General features: G+C 42.8%; 1 protein-coding gene across 1 annotated transcript; it reads right to left on the bottom strand.

Moving 5' to 3' along the window:
- Positions 1-471: 471 nt before the first annotated feature.
- On the bottom strand, positions 472-7,706 carry LOC139299287 (neuronal pentraxin-1). The gene is made up of 6 exons (XM_070922193.1): positions 6,960-7,706; positions 3,743-4,077; positions 3,258-3,436; positions 2,765-3,015; positions 1,289-1,468; positions 472-681 (listed from the first exon to the last, which is right to left on the bottom strand). The coding sequence occupies exons 1-6, from the start codon at positions 7,704-7,706 to the stop codon at positions 472-474; spliced, it is 1,902 nt and encodes a 633-aa protein (XP_070778294.1).
- Positions 7,707-21,255: the final 13,549 nt, after the last annotated feature.

The raw sequence follows: 21,255 nt of genomic DNA, 5'->3' as shown, positions 1-21,255 counted from the left end.
CAGGCGAACTAATGGCAACAAGCAACCTTTGGACCTGTTCTGATGGAAAGAAATCCTATTATGTGTGTTGGATCTCTCAGAGCAGCCGTAGCCATGACCACACAGCCGGTAAATCCAAAGCCCTGCGCTCTTTGGAGCCTTCAAAGTCGTCCTGCTGAGAGCGTCAGAGCGAAGAAGTGAGGGTGTAGGTGGAGAAGGCAGAAAGATCGAACAGGAATGGCAATAATATATAGAAAAAGCAAAAGAACTCCTTGCTGTCTGTTGCCCCTGGCTGAGCTTGTGTTATTAAACCTCTGCAGACAAATATGATGAAAAACCAGAGCAGGCGATGAAATGAATAATTTCCCGATCTTTGATCCATGGCAAAATAACACTTTTCCATTCCCTCGACTCTTTTTGACATCGGCATGTAATCAAAAATGCGGGGATGATGATTCGACAGCTCTGGGTGTGGGGGTCCAGTGTCAGTCCTTAGTGGCAGGGGTCAAAGGAGAACTCGGTAAGCCCTCCGTGGAGCTCCACGGATTCCTCCGACCAGGACATAACGTCACCAATGAGGTGGCCTCCGCAGGTCGCCTGGCTGTAGATCTCGTTGGGCGTCAGGACTCTGGACCAGAACTGGAGATCAGACAACTCTCCCATGAAGGACTGAGTGACGTCGAAGCGGCCTCCCATCGTGTCCTGTGAGGACCAGTGAAGAACAGGTGGAAAATGTTGGATGAAATGAATCTTTACTCAGGTATTATTTGCTGAAGATCTAACTTGAGCGTGAGCTTTTGAAAGTCATGAAACAAAGATTTTAGGTAAACGTAGTCACGTCAACAGCATGGCAACGACCTTTACATCCAATGCCAATGCTTTAAAATTTCTGTGCATGGCAACTACGATATGGTAATGGTTGAGACTGAAAGATCTTAGTCCAGCAGTAAAAAGGCAAACATTGATTGCATGTGATGGTGAATTTGGTCTCTTGCATGAAAGTCAGACATGCTAAATTCTGCCTTGCTACATAAAGGACACACTACTTCGTAGACTGGAACTGTTTTGCATTGGACGTAAACTGTCACCTCTTTCTGGTCCAGACTGTGACCCTTTTGTGGTGACATGTGAAGACATTTCAGGACATCTAACTGCCACCTCTCACAGCTTCAGGAAGATTTAAAGTCCACAGAGGAATGCACACGTTTGTGGAGCTAAATATGACTTTAATATTTTGCCCAATAACTGTATCCATCTACAGTTTTTATACTCACTGGATCTCTGTCAGAAAGCATACTGCATGTCTTACCTGCTCCTGTCCCAGGATGAAGGTCCCTCCTGGTTTGATGTGGTGCCACGCTGACAGGTTTTGCCCCGAGCCTTTCTTCACCCCGTCCTGGTAGGCCTCCCAGATACCATCACGTGTCGACCACGTCACGCACACGTGATGCCACTTCCCATCTGTCATGGCTATGGGCAATGTCACCGCCTAAACACACAGGTGGACAGACAGGTAGACGGACATACCATTAAAGGTGAGGATGGGGAATGTTCCTCTTCTCACTGTTGCACTTTAAGGCACCAACAAATGTCCGCTTTGAGGGATATGTCTATTTGTAAAACTTGTGCAGACTCCACCCTGATCTCTGATTTCCCACCTTTATTTGTATCTGAGAACATTGTAGAAACACATTTCCATGACAAATCTCTATTGGATGACAGCTTTAGAAAGCTTTACATGCAAGAGCTCGCTAATGTAGGGAAAGTGGATTAGTACAATATGAGAATCTCCACCCTGTTCATCCTCACAAACTCTAGGAAATGAATCAAAGACTAAGATTAATCCGCATTCTGAAGATCATCTAACTGTGTCATTGATCAGTTCGATGACTGCCAAGTGTGCGACGAGAAGAAAACAAACATGACAGTTTCTCCCTCCTGGTGATGTCACTCCTGCAGACAATTGGGCCAATCAATTACGATGATCAGATTAATCGCTTTGTTGATTTGTTTGTTGAGCTCACTGCTCACAGTTCTGGGGCAAGGAAGGGAAAAAGACTAACATCTGTCTTCCGTTTAGGGGAAAAGCCTTTCAGAGAATGAAAGATTAGGAGGCTAAGAGAGTAATTGAATAATTTGTATATTTAAGTTAACGTCTCGTTAGATCATAAAGTCATTCAAACTGAAATGTCCACAATTTTCATAAAATGAAACTAGTTCCACAAAATGCTCTAAATGAGGAGTTGTTTTCCTTTTGTGGGAGGGACAGCAGAAGAAGACGTTTCTTTGCTTTCACTTATATTCCCCGCAATTACTGTGTTTACATTCTGTCACTAATGAAAGATCAAGAGTAACAATGAGTCTGAGGTCGCTGTCCTTACCTTGCAGCTCTGACCTCCACTGGTGAGGTGATGCTGTCCTGTCAGTCTGAGCTGTGACTATCACACCTTACTGCATACAAGATTACACTCCGGGGCGTGGATGTGTGAGAACTGCAGTGTTACCTAAGGACACTGGTCTCCTAAATCTCAGAGAAGCCGTTTTCTGACTGGAAAATCCCTCTATAAGAACTTCATAGAGGGTCTTTAATCCTTTAATATACAGTTGTACCAGTGTTTTCTGTCCCAGAATCAGCAGGGACCACCACACAAAGAGGAGCTATGTGCCAACTTAACAGTTTCATTTGTAAAAGCTTCAACAAAGAGTTTTAGTGTCCAAATCTGGGTTTCTCAACATTTTCAGGCCCTCGACTGTGTACGTTACTTTTTTATTGCATTGCTTTTACCTTGTCGTTGATTAGCAGCTCCATGGGGTTGCTGCCCCATTCGATGAGCACCAGCTCATTGGCTTGTCCAGGTATGGCGTAGGAGAAGGGAGTACCAAGACCTGGAACTGCTCCTGCCTTCAGCCACAGGCAGATGGTCAGTGCAAAGATCTCATTGACCACCGACCGCTTCATCCTGGCATACATGTAGTTGGTCCTCATGGGGAAGTCGAGCAGGAACGCGTTGGGACTCTTTAGCTTCTTGTGGTTTTCTGGTGAGACAGAGAGTGCAGAATTTAGATTCACACCTCTACTACCTAATACCTGCTCCTGTCTTTATGTTGTTTGGAAAATGTATTCAAATCAGCAGTAAGTGTTAACTGACCTGCTGGGTTAAATGTAGGTAAATCATCACTGCGCAAGTTTAAAATAAAAACAATGATTACACGAGAGGCTAAACTGTGCAGCAGCTGTGTGTGTGTGTGTGTGTGTGTGTGTGTGTGTGTGTGTGTACCGTGGTGCAGTTGGCTGAGCACTGTTTCCAGCTTGCTGTGCCCCGCGCCGTGCAGACTCGTCTCTTTGCTGCCGAAAGGCAGCCGCCGTGGGTTATGATCGTTACCATGGTGGTTGTCATGGGGGTTGTTACCGTGGTGATTATCATGGTGATCATCGTGGTGGTCGTCGTGGTGTCCAGGTCCGTGGTGATAGTCGTGGTGATCATCGTGGTGGCCGTGGTGGTCATCATGGTGGTCATCATGGTGGTCATCATGATGGTCATTGTGGTGGTCATCATGGTGGTCATCGTGGTGGTCATCATGATGGTCATCGTGGTGGTCATCGTGGTGGTCACCATGGTGGTTGCTGTGATGGTTGCCATGGTGACCGTTATACCGGCTGTGGTGCCAGTCATAGTGGTGGTCGTGATGGCGAGTATGGTGACTGCCGCGATGGTTGTACCTGTAGCTACCGCGATGGTTGTTGCGATGGCTGTCGCGATGGCTGTCGTGGTGGTCGTCATGGTGACCGGTACCATGGTGGTCATCGTGGTGATCGTCATGGTGACCGGTACCATGGTGATCATCGTGGTGGTCGTCATGGTGATCGGTACCATGATGGTCATCATCGTGGTGGTCGTCACGGTGGCCGTTTCCATGGTGGTCATCGTGGTGGTTGTCGTGATGGTCGTCGTCATGGTGATCATCGTGGTGGTCGTTATGGTGACCGTAGTCACGGTGATCTCGGTAGTAGCTGTGCAGCTGCTCCTCCAGAGCGGTGATCTTCCGCTGGAGGAGTTCTCTCAGGGAGCTGGAGTAGGAGCTGGAGGAGTTCCTGGCCTGCAGACACACACACACACACACACACACATCAGTCAGTGGAACACACAACACACAACTCTGCACTGTAGGATTCAGTTAACTTTTGAATATTAGAAAATAAATCAATAATAGGAAACTATAGAAGTGTACATTTTCACTGGTCAAACAAGTTGTGGTCATCGTTTGTCTTTATGGCACTGCCAAATGGCAGTATCATCATATCATATTTAATCATATTTAACAAGCTCTGAGCCTGAAGAAAATGTAAAAATCACTAAAGAGTCAGGAGTCTTTCGCAGTGAATTCAGTGATATGCAGTGAATAAAGAATTATGGTATGACATTTAAAGTTGCAGAGGAATAGTTTCCGCCCCTCCCTACAAGTCCTCCTCTCCCTTGCTCATCCTCGCCTTCCCCTCCAGCAAATCCGGCTTTGTTCCCTGCCAGTGCACGCCACGATTAATAGCCTCGTCAGGGAGGATGAAGCTAATTGAAGGTGAGGCTGGCTAGCGCCCTTCGGCGCGTGGCCAGAGGCTGGTGGCGTAGACATCCTGTTAGAGGGGGGAGTGACGGAAGGTAAATCCCGGCTCTGCCTCTGTTTTGTCTCACACCTTCGGGGGGGATTGAAGGGGATTTCTGGCAACACTTTCCCTGAGCGTAGCTGGAGACCACCTGCACTGATAATGAGGCTTTCACAGGCCAGCGGGCAGCAGGGCTTTAGTCTCGCAATGTGACACCAGCATAACACAAATGAAACAGCAGAACCACATGTATGGCTTGTTGGAGGTGCTGGAACACAATTTAGAGAATGTGTCACATACTATCACATAAATTAGACCAAAAGACCAAAAGTTCCCAGTGAGCACTGATTTGGTGCTTTATTGGGTTCATACTGCAATAAATTTAAGTTAAAAAGTGAATGTTTCTTAGATGTCTGATCAGTGGTTCCCAACCTTTTTGTCTTGTGATACAAAGTTGACTTACTTGGCCTGGTTTCCTCAGGAGAAACAGATCCTTAATCTCAATGCGATTAACCAGGATGAATGAATGCACAAATCGTAATTCTGCGTTCTCTGATGATCTGGAGATCTTTCTCAGAGAGGCTGGTAGCCTCCCCCTTCTTCCTTCACACCCCTGTCCTCCTCTAAGCGTCACTCGTCTCCCTCCATCATGCGATGGTTGGAAACAGGGGTTGTCTAAATTCAGTGATGAGGGCTAATCAACTTAGAGCAGCTTCCTGTTTGAGCTCAGGCTTGGCCACTGATATTGTGGAGATAGATCGAGAGCCGTAACAACTCTGAGAGGACATTAGCACCCAGTGGCTCAGAGACAACAGACAAACAGCTGTGATATTAGCTGTGCAGGTGGTGTGTGAGAAATATCTCTTTTGAATTTTTCTTAAAATGTTTATTTCAAAATTACAGATATGCCACTAAAAGTAACATCACTTGCAATGGAATATATATATTTAATGAAAAATGGTCTTTAAATACAGTGAACACAAACAGCATCCTACGGGCCACCATGTCTTCATGAAACACATCCTTCTTAGAATATTTTGGCAGCCGACATCTCTGGCAGCTGATTGGCCGGCTGAGCTCGTGACGCTTAATGACATAAGATGTGACCCCAAAATAAGTCAAACCTTTGATAGGCTTCCGCCTCCCTGCAGACTGTCCAGCCTTTCGTTGCAGACACATTACTGAGCATTTCAAAATGTTTGTGTGGTGCAGAAGGCGTCGGTCCTCCTTCAGAGGCTCAGGATGTTTCACCTGAACCATAAGAGCTTTAATTACAGCCACATGAATATGTTTAGATAGGAGACAGTGCTGTGCCTTGCTAGCCCTGCAGCAGTTTTGTATAGCAAAGAGAAGAAATAAGGTTACTAACATTTGCCTTCTTTGTTAGTTAACGATAACGATAAACATTACCTTGCTTAAGACCTTTGTTTTTGCTTAAGAGGCTGCCACAATCAATCTCTTACATTTAACCATTAATAATAATAATAATAATAATAATAACACACCCTACTGCTTTTGATATAATTTAACATTTTCAACAATTGATATCTTAACTGGTCAAACAAGTCCCTCTACATCCCCGGAGCTGGAAGTCAAAATGCAAATGTTTTCGTTTACCCTCCACCTTTTTTAGCTGAAAGTACAATATTGCAGGTCAACTTGTACAAGCTTCCATTAAGGTGGAGCTCCAGCTCTCAATTTTGGGGCAGGAAGCTGGTCATCGTAAGAATAATAAGGCTTGTGCTACAAGATATGAAACAGGCTACAAACTGTCACCTGTAGCTGCATTTTGTCCCAGCTATGCCTTCTACTGAACTTCAAAAATATGAAGTGTGGGTGTCGGGAGTCCACCGATTAGTGCATATCTGTCCTGGCAGTGCTCAATAGCTAATTTCTGTTGTGTTCCTCTAACCTCTTTTCTAAAAGCAGAGCTCTGCCCATTTTCACACTTAGGCACACCTGACTAAACACTTCAGAAAGCAGGCATGGCGTTCAGTTTGTCCGTTTCAGAAAGTTACAAAAATTGGATGAATCAGGCCCTCCTGTCCGACCTCCTGAAATTAACTTTGTAGGACCTTTGTAAGAAACACAACTTTATTTCCCCATTGTCGTACAAACTACACAAAGTAGATTATTTTACTTTGTTCTTCCCAATCATGTGTGCCAGTTTACAGGACACTATCAAATATGTATATACCCGTATCACTGTCCCCAGGGCTTATTTAAGTTGTCCTGTTTTGATCCACTTACTTTGCACGTTTTATTATATCCACATGTACAGTTTGTCTGTATTTAAAACTACAGTGTTTTGGTGGTTAAAACACTGGTGATGCAAAAAATGCCTTTTCTTTGAGCGTGCATTGCAGATTTCTGCACTCACCTGCAAGTTCTCCAGCCGCTCCTTTAGTGTCTGCAGTGTTTTGCCCGTCTGTTCAGGGGAGAAAGAGCTGTGTTTTCCGTATGACGAACCCTTCCTGTGGTGGGGGTCCGACCTGTGACTGCCGTGGGAGTAGTGGTGGTCGTTGCTGTGATACGCCGAAGGCCCGTGGTGTGACGATGATGACGGATGGTGGCTGCTGTGCTGCCCGTGGTGGTCATCGTGGTGGTTGTCATGGTGATTGTCATGATGGGTATCATGGTTGTTGTGGTGGTTGTCATGGTGACCAGTGCTATGGTGACCACCGAAGCCCTCGCACAAGGTGAGCTTGGCGGTCAGCTCCCTGATGGTCTCCCGCTGGTCCAGGATGGTCTCCTTTTGCCTCACGAGGCTCTCGCGCAGGTGCAAGATGGTGGCTTTGGCCTCGTCGGACATAATGCCTCGCCGGTTACTGCCATTGTGGCCATTAGTGTAGCCGTTACTGCTTGGTCCATGGGGCACACTGGGTGGGGAATAGCAACTGGGGTCTGCTTCTGGGGGAATTGGGGTGCAAACAAATTTGGGGCTAATGCCATAGTCATGCTCTATGCCAGGCACACTGCCTGCTGCTGCTGCACATGACAGGAAGTAGCAGAAAATTAGAGAACGAAGGGGGAGGAAGGGGAGGATGGACCCCAGAGAGGCTCCAACCCATTGCTGGTGCCTTGCAGACATAAGCATGAGGCTCACAGGACTGACGTCTCTGGCCATATTTGGCCTGAGCCCAAGTTATTCCTTGACAAATGACAGTCCTCCCAGGCCTTAGCTTTGTTGTGATGAACACCATGAATGGAGTTCATATGTGTTGGATGGAAAGGAGCTGGGGCAAAGCATGTCAACAGTAAAATAGCAGATGAAATCTCCTCCCAGACAGCATAAAACGCTTTTAGAGGACAAAAAGCACAAACTCCAAGGTGTTATTCCAAAAGCACAGACATAGTGCGGCCGAACTCTTCAGCTGTCTGCCCTCAAGACAGCCTTGTGGTATCATGCAAGGTGTCTTGGCTTCATGGCAAGTTAACAAGCCATGAGAGCTGGGCTGATGTATCCTGATAGGCTGCCGTCTTGGGGAGGAAGTGTTGGGCTAACGCCAGCCAGGTGATCTCTATTGGCACCAAGGACCTCCTGTGTTCGACAGCCAAGAGTAATCCCTTTAACTTTGGCTTCTAACCACCCATCAGATCCCAGAGTGCTTTTGCCTGTAGGACAAAGAAAGGAAAAAGATAAAAAAACAAGAAAACAAGTCAAGGAAAACTGAGATATAATGGAAATAAATGTCTAACTGGAACTTTGATTTACTCTGCTTCAAAATGATGGAGTAAAATTGATTGTATTGATTTCCAGTTTGAAACATGAATAATTTACATTGCAACCAATCAGAAGAACAAAACTAGAAATCATCTGAGTTAAATCATTGTCGAGATGTGGCTCGAAGTGGACAGAGTGAGATGTACAGGATGTAAAAGAATGTGGGTTTTGGATGAATAGTTGTCTGAAGCCAATCGTAGTTGTATAGATATGTACAACATACACACATACAAAGAAGTTTAGATAGAGAACATGAAGATAATGCACAAGTTAAAGGTGATCTGCGATTATCAAATCGCTCCTTCAGTCCGTCAGCATTTCCTGTCTGCGCCGACCAGCAGACTACAGTATAAGTTCAGTGACGGCAGCAGGCAGGTAGACAGCACTAAGGCGGAGGTCAGTGGGGGGTCGTCAAGACTGCAGCAGGCCACAGTGTAATAAGCCAATTAATCTGCCCCCAAAACCACAGCCCAGCAATTCACATAATGAAAGCTGGTTTTCATTTGAAACATGGGCGGGCCTGTGGAGCCCAGTCACTCACACCGGGGCCTCATGATTTAGTGCCAGCGCTCGTCCGCCCTCGGACAGCATGTTTATTAAAGACAGCACAGTGAGGGGAGATAAAGTCTTAGTTATAAGTGTATAAGAAGGGGGGGATCCCAGCAAATATTTTGATGCAATGTTGAAGAGGCAAAAAACTAAACTAGTTGTACGTAGCTGCACTGTCCTTCTCCGAAATATATATTTTACCTTACAATAATAGAATATTGTGCACACGTTGTTCTCATTTGGGATTAACTTTGCCCACTTGCACATCCACAACTGTCAGGTTTTTGCTGGAAAGTAGGCTAGTATCCTCACCAGCTCTGTATACAGTCATAAATGCCCAAAATGTACCAAAATAATCACATCCTGCTGCCTAATTTGTGAAGGTTTCCTGACTACATACAGTATTTTATACAATTCACAAAATCAGTTTTACAATATTTAAGGTGAGCAACACTGCCGCTATGGTAGACAACATTTCTATCTAATTAAAGTGAGCAGAGTTGATCCATTTTAAATATTGGAGAAAAACTATTTTCATATTTTCATTGAAACAGCTTAAAAGTCCAAAACCTTTACATCTGTGTCACAGCATAAGGCGAGTCGTCCTCATGCTCGTTGGGTCAGCCAGAGAGCCAGATGCTCAGCCAAGAAGACGTTTCTGAACACACAGGATGCTGTTCGCCCTAAGCTCCTTATCTGCATAGCCTATCACCAGTTCAAACACCCAAAGCTCCCATTAAGTACAAACCGCTGCGACTCAGGAGCTGCACTTTCTGTGACACCGTCCTCCCAGGAAAAAGGACATGTTCAGTGTTGAAGCTATAGTTTGTAATCTTGAGAAATACACTCATTTGTTTCTTGAGAGTTAGATGAGAAGAGATACCACTCTCACGTCTGTATGTTCAATAAGCAACAAGTTAGCTTAGCTTAGCTTAGCATAAAGACAAGGGGAAACAGCTGGCCTGGCTCTGTGCAAAGGTAACAAAATCCACCTACAAGCTCCTCTACATTTCTAGAATCAAAATGTTACAGCTTGTTTGTTTAATCTGCACAAAAAGAGAAGAATAAAAACATCAAGTTGTGATTTTAAGGTTATGTGTCGGACTATTTCTTGGGTGGGACCAGTGACTTCCTGGAGTTTCTGCTGGAAGTTACCTATTTTCTCATTTAGAGATGACAACTTGTTCAGATTCAGATCATCATGAGACGCTAAAACTGAAAGAATAACAGCCTGGAGTCAAATGCTGCCAGCTGTGTCGGTTCTGATGTCTTAACCATTTGTTATCTAACATCTAACATATGTTTTGTTTTCAAAGTCACTACACTATGTGCAGTTTAATGAGTTTAGAGGTGTACGTGCAGCCGATAGACGACGGCCTTAATCGGACAGTGAGCCCTGCCGTCTGATACTTAAAGACAACATTAGAGTAGATTTAAGATACATGATACTTCACTGAAGCATGTGGCATCAAACATGAGCCCAAAGAGCATCACGTCATGTACAGCATCACCAAGGGCAACGATCCTGAGTGCTGCTATATCCTCTTTTTTTTTTTTAGACAAAAGGAAGGAAGGCAGCAGATCTGTATAAATGACTTTAGCTGCTGTACATCGTGTCCTTTACGCTGCGTTTCTATTCAACATGAATTATATCACCTGAATGAACTCTACAGGCTTCTGTGAGCTACATTTAAATACAACATATTTAAGGTAATACAAAAAGCAGGTCTGGCATGCATTGGTTTATATTTCAACACATTTCATATCTTTTTATTTGCTGCTATAGCACTTTACTGGAGTGAGATGTAATTTAGCAAAAGTAGGTCTACAATAATTACACACTAAATATTATATATAATTCTCGACCCCACCAGAAACTTCATAAGTTAGAGATGATGAAATATCAATGGTGTACGCAGATATTTGTAGGACTGTAATGCATTTAAAGGGTGTCAAATATAATTACATGAGACGTAAAAAAAAAAGATCAATGGGTCATTAGTTCATTAAGTTATTAATGATGACCTATTTAGATACAAACTTAGAATAGGAAACACAACAATCCGCACTGCTGTTTAATAATATATTGTCCTGAAGTAGTACTATACCTTTAATAACATACGGCACTCCGGTATCATATATTATCTAATTTCTGTCTACGTGGCAAAATATATTCTATGTTGATATGCAAAGTTGCTAAACAGCATTTCCGCTCATCTTTCATCTCCAATTTTCTTTTTAGATGACAATTTAAAAACTCTTTTTTTCTTTAATTTTCCGTCTTTCAGTGGCCAAACAGTAGAAAGTGACTGAGGTTTGCAGCGGCCCTCGAAGGGAACAGTACATCACATCGATCTTATCTGCTCATGCCTCCGTCAGCGGAGGCAGACTGAACACATCTCCTCCTCCTCTCCTCCTCCTCCTCTCAAGGGTGACAGACTAATAGGATTGGTTGGATTTAATGCTATTTAACGAGGGATTGGCTGCAGGGTCCTTGTTCCGCCAGAGGAACTTGCCCCCCCCACCGCCACCACCCCCACCCCCACACACACAAAGTCAAGTCATTGTTGTCACACGTGTCACTGCAGGAGACGAACGTGTGCGTGACATGCAGCCGGTGATCATTATGAGGCAATCGACAGCCGATACCGACAAAAGACACATATTTTTATAGGAAGTCTGCAGGTTTTCCTCAAGATTGTATTCTGTTTAAATACCCTGTTTTTAAATTTATTAGGGCGACGAACATTTCCCCGTGTTCAAGATTGGATTTTTCAGTGAGAATCATTGATGATGATGATGATTTTTACTCCTAATTTATCCCAGTTGACACTTGATGATTTTAATGTGTTCTCAAAAACACTTTGTAAAGTTTAGATAAAAATGTCTCTGCTTGCTGTTGTGCATGTATGCTCATGTTAACCTGCATGTACAGCGTCTGTACATGTGCATGTTCTGCTTCTCAAGTCAATCCCAGGCCCTTGTGGGGGTCAGTCATCCAGGTGCACTGGGTATACCTCCCTCCATGTGGCCGCATCCTCCCTGCAGCTTAAAGACGCTCCTCCTCCTCCTCCTCCTCCTCCTCACTTCCTCGCCTCACGCAACACATCACGCGAGTCAGCCCTCCCTCCCTCCTCGTCAGGTGCTCCGGCTGGACGATAGGCTTTTGGGAGATAACGGCTAAAGTCCAAATGAGCACTGCAGCTAAAAGCATCCAATCAGGGAGCTTAAAATTCTGTTGATGGGTGACACTAAAATGTTGTGTTTTGTTCCTGATTGCATTGATTAGAAAATGTTAGCTTTGGGATTTTTGTTTGCCAACAGAAACTCTAAACTGTTGTCCTAACCTGCACATTTCTTTCATCTTTGTTCAACCAGTAAAACCCTCATTGAGATAAAAAACAAGTGGCGTGGCCAAGAAAGGCAGCCACAACAAAGAATAACAGACTCAACACTATGAGACAGACAGCAACAAGCTATGAAACTACTGCAGAAACAATATAACAACCTAATGGAACCGTATGTATTCTCTATTAGCATCAAACCATTACTGAAAATATGCTTCTATCTAATATGATGATTTTCATTATTAAAACTTTCTTTTCAGTTTGTTATGCAAAACAAATGCATCAGGGTGCATTCATGGGCAAGTCTGCCTGTCTTTAATGTCCTCTCAGCAGTCCTCTATCTGTCTGTAACTCCTGATAAAAAAGCTGCCATCTTGCTCTCACATTATAAACAAGCTGTCTGAGAATCATCTTCAGTCATTTTCCTCACAGTAATGTCGACCGTTACATACGTTTGCATTCAGTGTCTCTTAACTAACGACTTTTGGTTGTGATCATTTTTAGTTTTTAGGACTTTTCAGGTCTTTTTGGAAGCTTTTCTTTATGAGAACTTTTGGTTGTGAGACGCTTTAGTTGTGAAGACATTTGATTTTAAGGACTTTTTGTCATGAGATCTTCTAACTGCTTTTATTTTGGTGACCTTTTGCTTCAGATGTACTGGCTTTTTATTGTGACTTTATTGTGACAGGACACCTAAACCCACCCTGCCATCCTCCTTCCTGTGTTAATGATACACTTTAATGCATACGACAAGTGTCTCATCATTGTTCAGGCCTTTGTCGATGTGGAAACGACCCATCTATTGAAAATGTCTCCACTTGTCTCCTGTCATCTGTAATTACCACCAGGCCCCTGCAGTCAGTCAAAGTTAGCAGGCGAAATATGACCTCATTAAAAAGTCCATATGCACCAATTAAGAGCGCTGATTTATGTCTTGGTGTCAAAGTTCCTATTTTACGCGGATGTCCTCTACATCGCTGCAACATAACAGAAGCTAAAAGACATTTCCATCATTTTATAATGTGACAGAGCTCCTTTTCATTTGCTTTAGTGATATCTTCCCAGTAGACCCAGCACTGCGATCCAGGACCATGTCTTACACCTCATCTCTCAGTCCCTGCCTTCATGCTATTGCTGATCAATACCCTCCAATGAAACATCGTCCTGCTAAGTTAAAAGTTGGGTGTTTTGGCACCTAAGCAAATACATTCTCTACATTTTAAAAGTGTTCTCCTGCCTACAGATTTCACTCTATCAGTCTAAGTTGGAGTTAAACAGATTTCTTGACCTTGCAGAGATACTGTAACATCTCCGATGAGAGTTTATAACCAGCTGACAGACAAACAAACATTATCGAGGATGACAACAACAGCTTCTTATGAACAAAATCAACACTGTGCCCCCACTAATGCTGTGCATGTGAAACAAAGATCTCTCTTCCTGTCACTGCAAAACAGGTCGATTAAAATCGTCTGAAAAGGGATAAAGACGAGTAACTCATTCCCGCCTCACAGCCACGTTATTACAGTGTCGAGCTGCCCGGGCCGACAGCCTTCTGCTCAAGTGCAACTTGTGCTGAGCTGCTTTCTCCACCTTTTAGTACATTTTGATGTTAGCAATTTAGTCTTTTAGAATTTTAATTAAAGTGTGGTCCTTCACTTTAAACATCCTTTTAAACATGCTTCCATTATTATATTAGACTGTGTCTCCAAAAGCAATGAAACACGACGTCTAACTGTAATAATAAACGCTCACATTTCTCCTCTCGTTCGTAGGATAAGACAAAGGCCGTCCATCCATGACTTCCTGAAGTTACATGAAACCAGCACGGAGACAAAACTGTGACCCTGAACTCCACTCCCAGTGGTTTACTTTACTACAAACATCACCAAACCTTTTAATGTGATAAACAAAAGAAAGCAGTGTGTCCAATAATTCATGTTCATGAAACTGATTCTGCACCACTGAGTTTATCAGCAATGTAGTAATTCTTTATAAAGTTAGACATTCAACATAAACTACTTCAGAAGAAAGTTATGGTTTTGCTACTCCACTTTTTGTCTTTTTTAAAAATAAACTCATCATCAAACAGTCCCCACACTCAGGTTTTTAAGCAGCCTATGTCTATGATCATTTTACTATTTTCAGCAACTGACACAAAATCACACGTTTTGGGACCCCCCTTTGAGTCGCTGATCGTTTGCCACAGCATGCTTTGGCTGTCAATCAAAGTCTGTCAATCCGCACAGGAGTCTGACTGTTCACAAAGGCGGGAAAGAAGCCATTTAACTGCGATCAAGGACTGAAAATAGAACATAGGAAGAGATATAGCCTCGCATGTGTTGAATGAACCTGCTTGGCCCACTGACTCCACTGACGTGGGCCTAAGTGAACTCAGACTAACCCCTGCTGGTTGTTGGGTGAGTCAGAGGTCAGCGCCCTGCCTTCACCCTGAGGTTAAAACACCACCTCAGTTTACTCGAGGACTTCGTCAGAGACTTCCCTGCCTGGGGTCGCCCTCGCCAGGTCAGCTGGGAATACTTGTGATGCCGTGGAAAGCTCTCCGGCTCAAGTGGTTGTGAAAACAACGAATGTGACAACACACTGGCTGACGGTGCGAGAGCCCAGTGGAGGTGCCGCTCTGCACAGAGCTCAGGTTTCTCACCAAATGTCTGGACTGTGGAGAGATTTCAGTCCGACGTTTCACAAAGGCAAACTTCAAAAGTGTCAAAAGCATCAACAGCAAAATAACAGAGAGAGCCAGTTTTAATTCTGTGAAGCCCTCTGCAACTCTACTTTATTAGGCACTCCATGTGAAGTTGACTCTACTCTACTCGGCTATTTTATTTTGATTTTGCTTTGTCTGTGAAGCACTCTTGTGTTGCAGGAAAGTCTGATGAATTAGAGTGCCCCGCAAACAAGACTATAATTGTAAACGCTGCTTAATGTGAGGACAACAACAGGAATGAAAACCTACTGTAGTAACATGGTTTCCTCTGCAGACCCAGAATGAGAAAATACTCATCCTTAAAAAGCCATTGAAGTACTAGAACTTAGTACTTTTACAATGTAAGGTATACTGTATGTGGTTTCCAGGATCCAGTCTGTAAAGCTGGACTATCTTCCTATCAATCATTTGTTCAATCTTTAAAACAATACCATCATTTATCTTAATTCTTGACTGTCAGTGAGAGCAGAGCGTCACGCTTGTCAAGAGGTGGATTTCTGATCTGAGGGCTGATGGATGTCCTCACATTTTGTTTGACCCCTGTAAGCTGACTAATGAAGAGAAGTCAAACCAAGGTCTCAGTGCTGCACGTGGACTCAAGTCCATCAGCGCCAAAGGCTCAGCAGGACACACAGGAAGGGAACTGGGAAGGATGCAAAGGCCACCACAACAAAACACTCCTACCTGTTGTGTGTCTGTTTGACGCATTCTGCTGATGTTAAAAACCAAACTGGTAGGCAATTAAATAACTTCATACTTACAACAGTTCCTTTGCTAAACAGATGCAACAAGTTTGACATGCTGAACGAGAATGATGCTAATGGGATGACAAACCAAACCTACAGTACTGTACATGTGCTAATGGAATTTAAATATGATTTAGGAGGATGGATTTTTACGTGCGACCTCCAGCAGTTCAAACACATAAGGCGATTGCATGAAGGCTAAAGACGAAGTGTCAAACATGTCAAGATCTTAGCTGCACGTGATCTAAAGCTCATCAAAACTGCACTGAATATTGGATGAGGCTGAAGGCGTGGCGCATGCAGAGAGAGGATGGGAACGTGCAAAATATCAACAGTAAAAGAAAATGTTTGCACCAATTCGGGAACTCAAACTAGGACAAAAAAAAAAAAAACTTATCTAACTGAATCATATTCAGTCACAAATATGCAGCATTTTACTGATGCTGCTACAAGTCAAATCTAATCAATCATTTGAATCTAACGGCTAAATGATAAAAGTCTTTTCAACATAAACCAACATAAACAAATCACAATCACAGGTTTAGTCTTCATCTAAACCTGCTGCTCTTTTATTGGCTGACATGAGATGCAGTTACTGAAACAACAGGCCTTTAAGTTTTAAATGCCCTTTTCAGAGAATCATAGAGCTACAAATACAAATAAACAAAACTACATTTTCCTTATTTTGATTGTTATTATTATTATTATTATTAATAATAAATCTGTTTTCTCAAAAACGTCTGGAGGGTCAAAGGTTCGGCCAGTAAATTCATTGATTTTAAGAGTAGCTTTTTGTTTCAGAGCCAGTTCAGGTATGTTTTCAGTAGTAAAGAGATCCTTGCTGCTGCGGTGCTGTGCTACATATGTACATATAGCACATAAGCTTACAGCTTATGGTCGACTGTCAATTCTGGTCCCTTGAGAAAATCCTTCTACATGTATTACATAACTAAATGCATCACACTTTGTATTTACAATATTAAAACACGTATAAAACAGATTTCCCTAAAAACTGCAGATGATTTGAACACATTTTAACATCTCATTCAGGTAGCAGGAGCATTATTTACATCACCTGCAGCCCTGTAAACAAACGGCCTGAGATGTTCAGCTCTAACTTTGTGTTGAACAGGTCTTGGTAAAAAAGTTTAAAATCCCAGAGGTTCGCTTTATAGAAAATAACAAATCATTTTGTGAGAAAGAGACAAAAGTTTTCTTACCTGCCCGCAAGTTTGAAGTCTCCGAGCTGGTTAGTCCATTCAGCACACTGATCAGCTTGAGGAGGATTGGCTTTAGGTGGATAATTTTAACTCTCTCTCTCTCTCTCTCTCTGAATCTCTCTCTCTCTCTCAAACACACACCTCTCTGCTGTGCGTTCAGTCATCCGCTCATAACTGTCATTTTGCTTCAGGTTTTCTCACTTTTGTGATTAACTTGTGAGTATAATGCACCGCTGCAGCGCTGGACTTCACCAACAAATCATTCTTTTCTCAAACTCTGAGAAAACGTTGGAGACGTCCGGAAAAGTTCAATGATTTGTTTCGTGAGTTAAAAAAGAGGTCTTTAGATTAATCATCACCATCATCAGTTATCTTCATCACACAAGCTGCTATACAATATGCTAGTTAACTGACGTAGGTTACCTGATATAACATACTAATGTCACATTTTGTTTCAACTGTTTTTCCACCCTGTAAACACATTTCAATGTCTTAAACTGACTGCGAGCACTTGCTGAAATCCCGGAGCTGAATTCACTCCAATCACTTTGGCATCTGAAGTCCTTTTAATTGCAGATTAAGTTGAGTCTTTGGCCTCGACGCAGACCCCCATGAATCTCTACCACGCCCACATATTTACACCTTGAAGTGCTTCACGGGAGACGGACCTGCCCTCCGACGTGGCAGAAGATTCAGACTGGAAAAGTCCCACATACCTGATTGGCTGGTGGACAGACCTACTAATGATGCAATCAGAGTACACAACAAGCCAAAGATGTGATTTAGGTGAAGCAGATGGTGTTTTTGTCAGGTCTTCAGAAATGTAATGACATCATCTCAATAAGAAGAAATCAGTTATTGAATAAGAATATTTATCATTTATTAGGATGAATGTGCAGCAGGACTGTATGGCCATGAAAACAGGAGATAAGCAGTGCAACTTATCCGTAATTAGCCTAAATGTCCTCCAGTTACCAAACAGTAAATCCACCCTCAGATATTTTGACGGTTGTATATGAAGACACGGGACAGGCACATGGGAAGCAAGCAGGACTCCTCCGGACGGCTGGAAACAGGCTTCAGCCCTGCTGGTGAAAAGGACTCAGGACTGGCGGACAGACTGGTTCACGTTCTGGCTCTGAATGAGAAACCGGTTCAACACTTTCTGGCTTTCAGAACACACACAACATGAGCTGAGGACCAGTGTGAAAACTTTAAAACGTCCAAATTAAACACATTAAATGACAAAATAGCAGATCTGGTTTATAGAGGGAAAGACCATGCTTTGGGTTAAATTAAGTACTAAGTTGAGGTCAGGGAAACATTGTGGTTCGGTTGAGGTTAGTTGAGTTTCGTCGTCCTGGCGACAATAATAAATACGTGGTTCAGGTTATGGACCAATCGTGGTCATGGTTTAAGAAAGCAAAGCTAACTTTCATTTGGAAACAGGAAACTGAAGTCTGGCGTTTTGTTGACCCATCCATCGACCCCCACCTCCTCCATATGTTGACTTTGTCGCTCTAAAACGTCACCTGACTTCCTCCTTTGCTCTCGTCAACACTTTGTCACTTGAACATAAACATAAAGGGGCACTTGCAACTGATCCGACATACCAGTTTATTCCCTGAACGTCTGGGGAATAAGGCGTAGGAAGAAGACAGGTTCAGGCAGAAACAGACTCCAACAAAGAAGCCGATACAGCGCTAACATATTAACGTTAGCCATAGTGTGAACTCACTGTCCTCTATAGCTGCCTGTGTTTTCCTACAATTCCCTTGTAACAACCCCTACAGAACAGGCGGTGAATGTGTTGCATTTCCTTGTAGGTTTCATATGTAGGTGGAGAGCGGTAGTGATAGTAAGAACAAAAAGCGTGAAAGTTTCAGTCTAGAAAAAAGTGAGAACTACCCGAAGCAGGTCTTGTGTCTGCATTGCATTCTGGTCTATTTCTGCAACTGCTTGTGGGTGTAGAAAAAGCTCTCCGGTGGATTTCTCCCTGTTTGTCTATATTGGTTGCAGAAGGAAGACATTGTGAGACTCCAACACCTGACACTTATTGTACTTTTCACTGTACTTTAGAGGACGTCCATCTTTATCTCCGTTTATCTACCGGAAACATCTTGATGCATCATCGTTAACATCTAAACGGACTCAAATACTGTGCACATGGGAAAGCACCAGTCGATGATTTAAAAAACATGGAATAGTATTTGAAAAGTTAATTAAGTCTTTTTCACTCTTGAACATTGCAGCTATTAAGCTTGTAAAGTGGATAATGTTTAATTACCATCTCACCTCTCTGGCCCTATATAACCTCACACCATTTTATAGGGTCATTTTTTAGACTAGATACTCACTGCATGTTTATCTCTACAAACGTTTTGCTTTGTGAACAACCCTTCAGGCAAAAACTCCATTTTAGAAATATGTTGACCTAATTTGTACATGTAAACCAGGAGGAACTCACTGACTCTGCAAACTCACACAGGAGCTCTTCCTCTGACTAGTGTTTATATCTGGTACGTACACGTGTGTTAAAATGCAAGCCTCGCTCTGCTTGTTAACCCCAGACCTTCTTGTTGAATAAAGTACACAAATACTTCTCCCTAAATGTCCACGGGTCTGTTTGTGATATATTCCATGAGTCATGTCCAGGTGCGAGGTCACCAGTAAATTTCACAGCTTACAAGCAGGTCTGGACCTTTCCTCAACATAAGCATGTTTCATAAGCCTGTTTGAGGCTGGCCTCCTAACCCCGGGCCAGGCTAAATCCAGGTTCTTTCCCTGCTCTGACAACTGTTGTCCTGGTTATGGCAGCACAGTGACAACCAGCCAGCCACTTAAGTATTATTATGGTAACCTTCAGATTAGGTCCTCATAGTAAAGCCCTCTGGTTTCCTCCATATATAGAAACATGCTAAAAATACGCCGGAGTGTAGTTAAAAAAGAGCCGGATGATTTAGAGACAACCTGCTGTTTCCTTACAGTGTTCCCTCATCTTAGCCACAATACAAGAAATACAAAAGGCGTACTGCTGATAAACAGAGGTAAGCCCAGTTTCACGCTGCAATGAACAGCTTTGCTTGATGTTTTAATTTATCTTGTAATAAATGTGGCCATTTTATAAGGTAACATCTTACAGAGGCTTTAATATGCTTTAAGAGTTTAGCTCTAATATGACACATCTACAACTACATACTTACAGACAGTTAAACACTACGCATACCTTATTTAAAAAATATATCATTTATAGATATATCTGCAGCCATACACAGGTAGCCACACGTTGGAAGTTAATGTTATGAGATCACTTAGTATTGTTGCTAAACTACGTCTACACCAACAATCTTCTAAGTCTCTTAGACCTGAAAGTCATTAATCCTAACCCCCAACAAACCCGCTGGAAATTACCATTTTAGCAGGCTTTAAATGCTGAAAACCTTTTAAGTCGGGGTCTAGAAAGCTCCTTAGAAGTGATAATGCACTTAAAGGAAAAGGGAGAATGGTGTAGTTTCTTTATATAACCTTCTCAAAGGATTTAATCAGGGTGAGGGGCTCCTGGCTCGCTCGTGGTTCAACAGTTACTGTGTTTATCAACTCTGAATGAATTCCTATTTCATTTTGAAAGTATGAATCACGATGATCTGGCAGGGGCGTCCTCTGCCCTCTGAAAAGCTCCAGTCGAAGAGTTTCACAGTTTCTATTTACTGTGCTTTTATTTTTTAAAACGTGTATTCATTGTCCTATATTTTCACGGAGATTAATAAATTCACAAATTTACACTTGTACATGTAATTGTCGTCATCTAATTGTGTCTTCTTCAATTTAAGCCATTAACCGTGTCAGTTATAAGCAGTCTGTAAAGCTGTAAAATCTAAAATTATAGAGGTCTGTAATATCTGGTGGAAATAGGCCCAAACCTGCTGGTGCAGAAAGGGGTTAATAAATGGAGCCTTGACTTTGAAATTCATTAACTCTTCCTGTCTTAGTCGAGGCTCTAATATTCTAAACAGACTTCACAAGCCGTCACATACATTTCCCAGTTTTTAACCATCACTGTCTCGCCTTTCTTTGCCATATGCAAATGAGGTGACTCTTGTGGATGATGGACTCTCCATGTAAGGACTTCAGCGCTGATAATTATACTGGTTTTCCAACAGACAGCAGGTACGTTGAGTCCCTGCTTGGCGAAATGATGCTACTTTTACAGACCACTTCCCTTTTTCTAGTGCTGTTGAACGATAGCTGTCAGGAAATTATTTTATCCCCAAATGTATTCCTGCCAGAATGAAACAAAGCTCTTCATGTGGTAAAAGCATTTCAGCGAGTGTTGGACTGACAGATACAGAATAGTTTCAGAGC

The sequence above is a fragment of the Enoplosus armatus genome, chromosome 16 (genome assembly GCF_043641665.1).
Source record: "Enoplosus armatus isolate fEnoArm2 chromosome 16, fEnoArm2.hap1, whole genome shotgun sequence".
Taxonomy (NCBI): domain Eukaryota; kingdom Metazoa; phylum Chordata; class Actinopteri; order Centrarchiformes; family Enoplosidae; genus Enoplosus; species Enoplosus armatus.
This window is presented reverse-complemented; position numbering and strand designations above follow the sequence as displayed.

Excerpts from the sequence above, each read along its gene's own strand:
- LOC139299287 (XM_070922193.1), bottom strand. The coding sequence starts at position 7,706 with ATGGCCAGAGACGTCAGTCCTGTGAGCCTCATGCTTATGTCTGCAAGG. Across the intron at positions 1,469-2,764 it reads AGCTGCTAATCAACGACAAG|GCGGTGACATTGCCCATAGC; the intron begins GTAAAAGCAATG and ends CTGTGTGTTTAG. Across the intron at positions 682-1,288 it reads TCATCCTGGGACAGGAGCAG|GACACGATGGGAGGCCGCTT; the intron begins GTAAGACATGCA and ends TGGTCCTCACAG.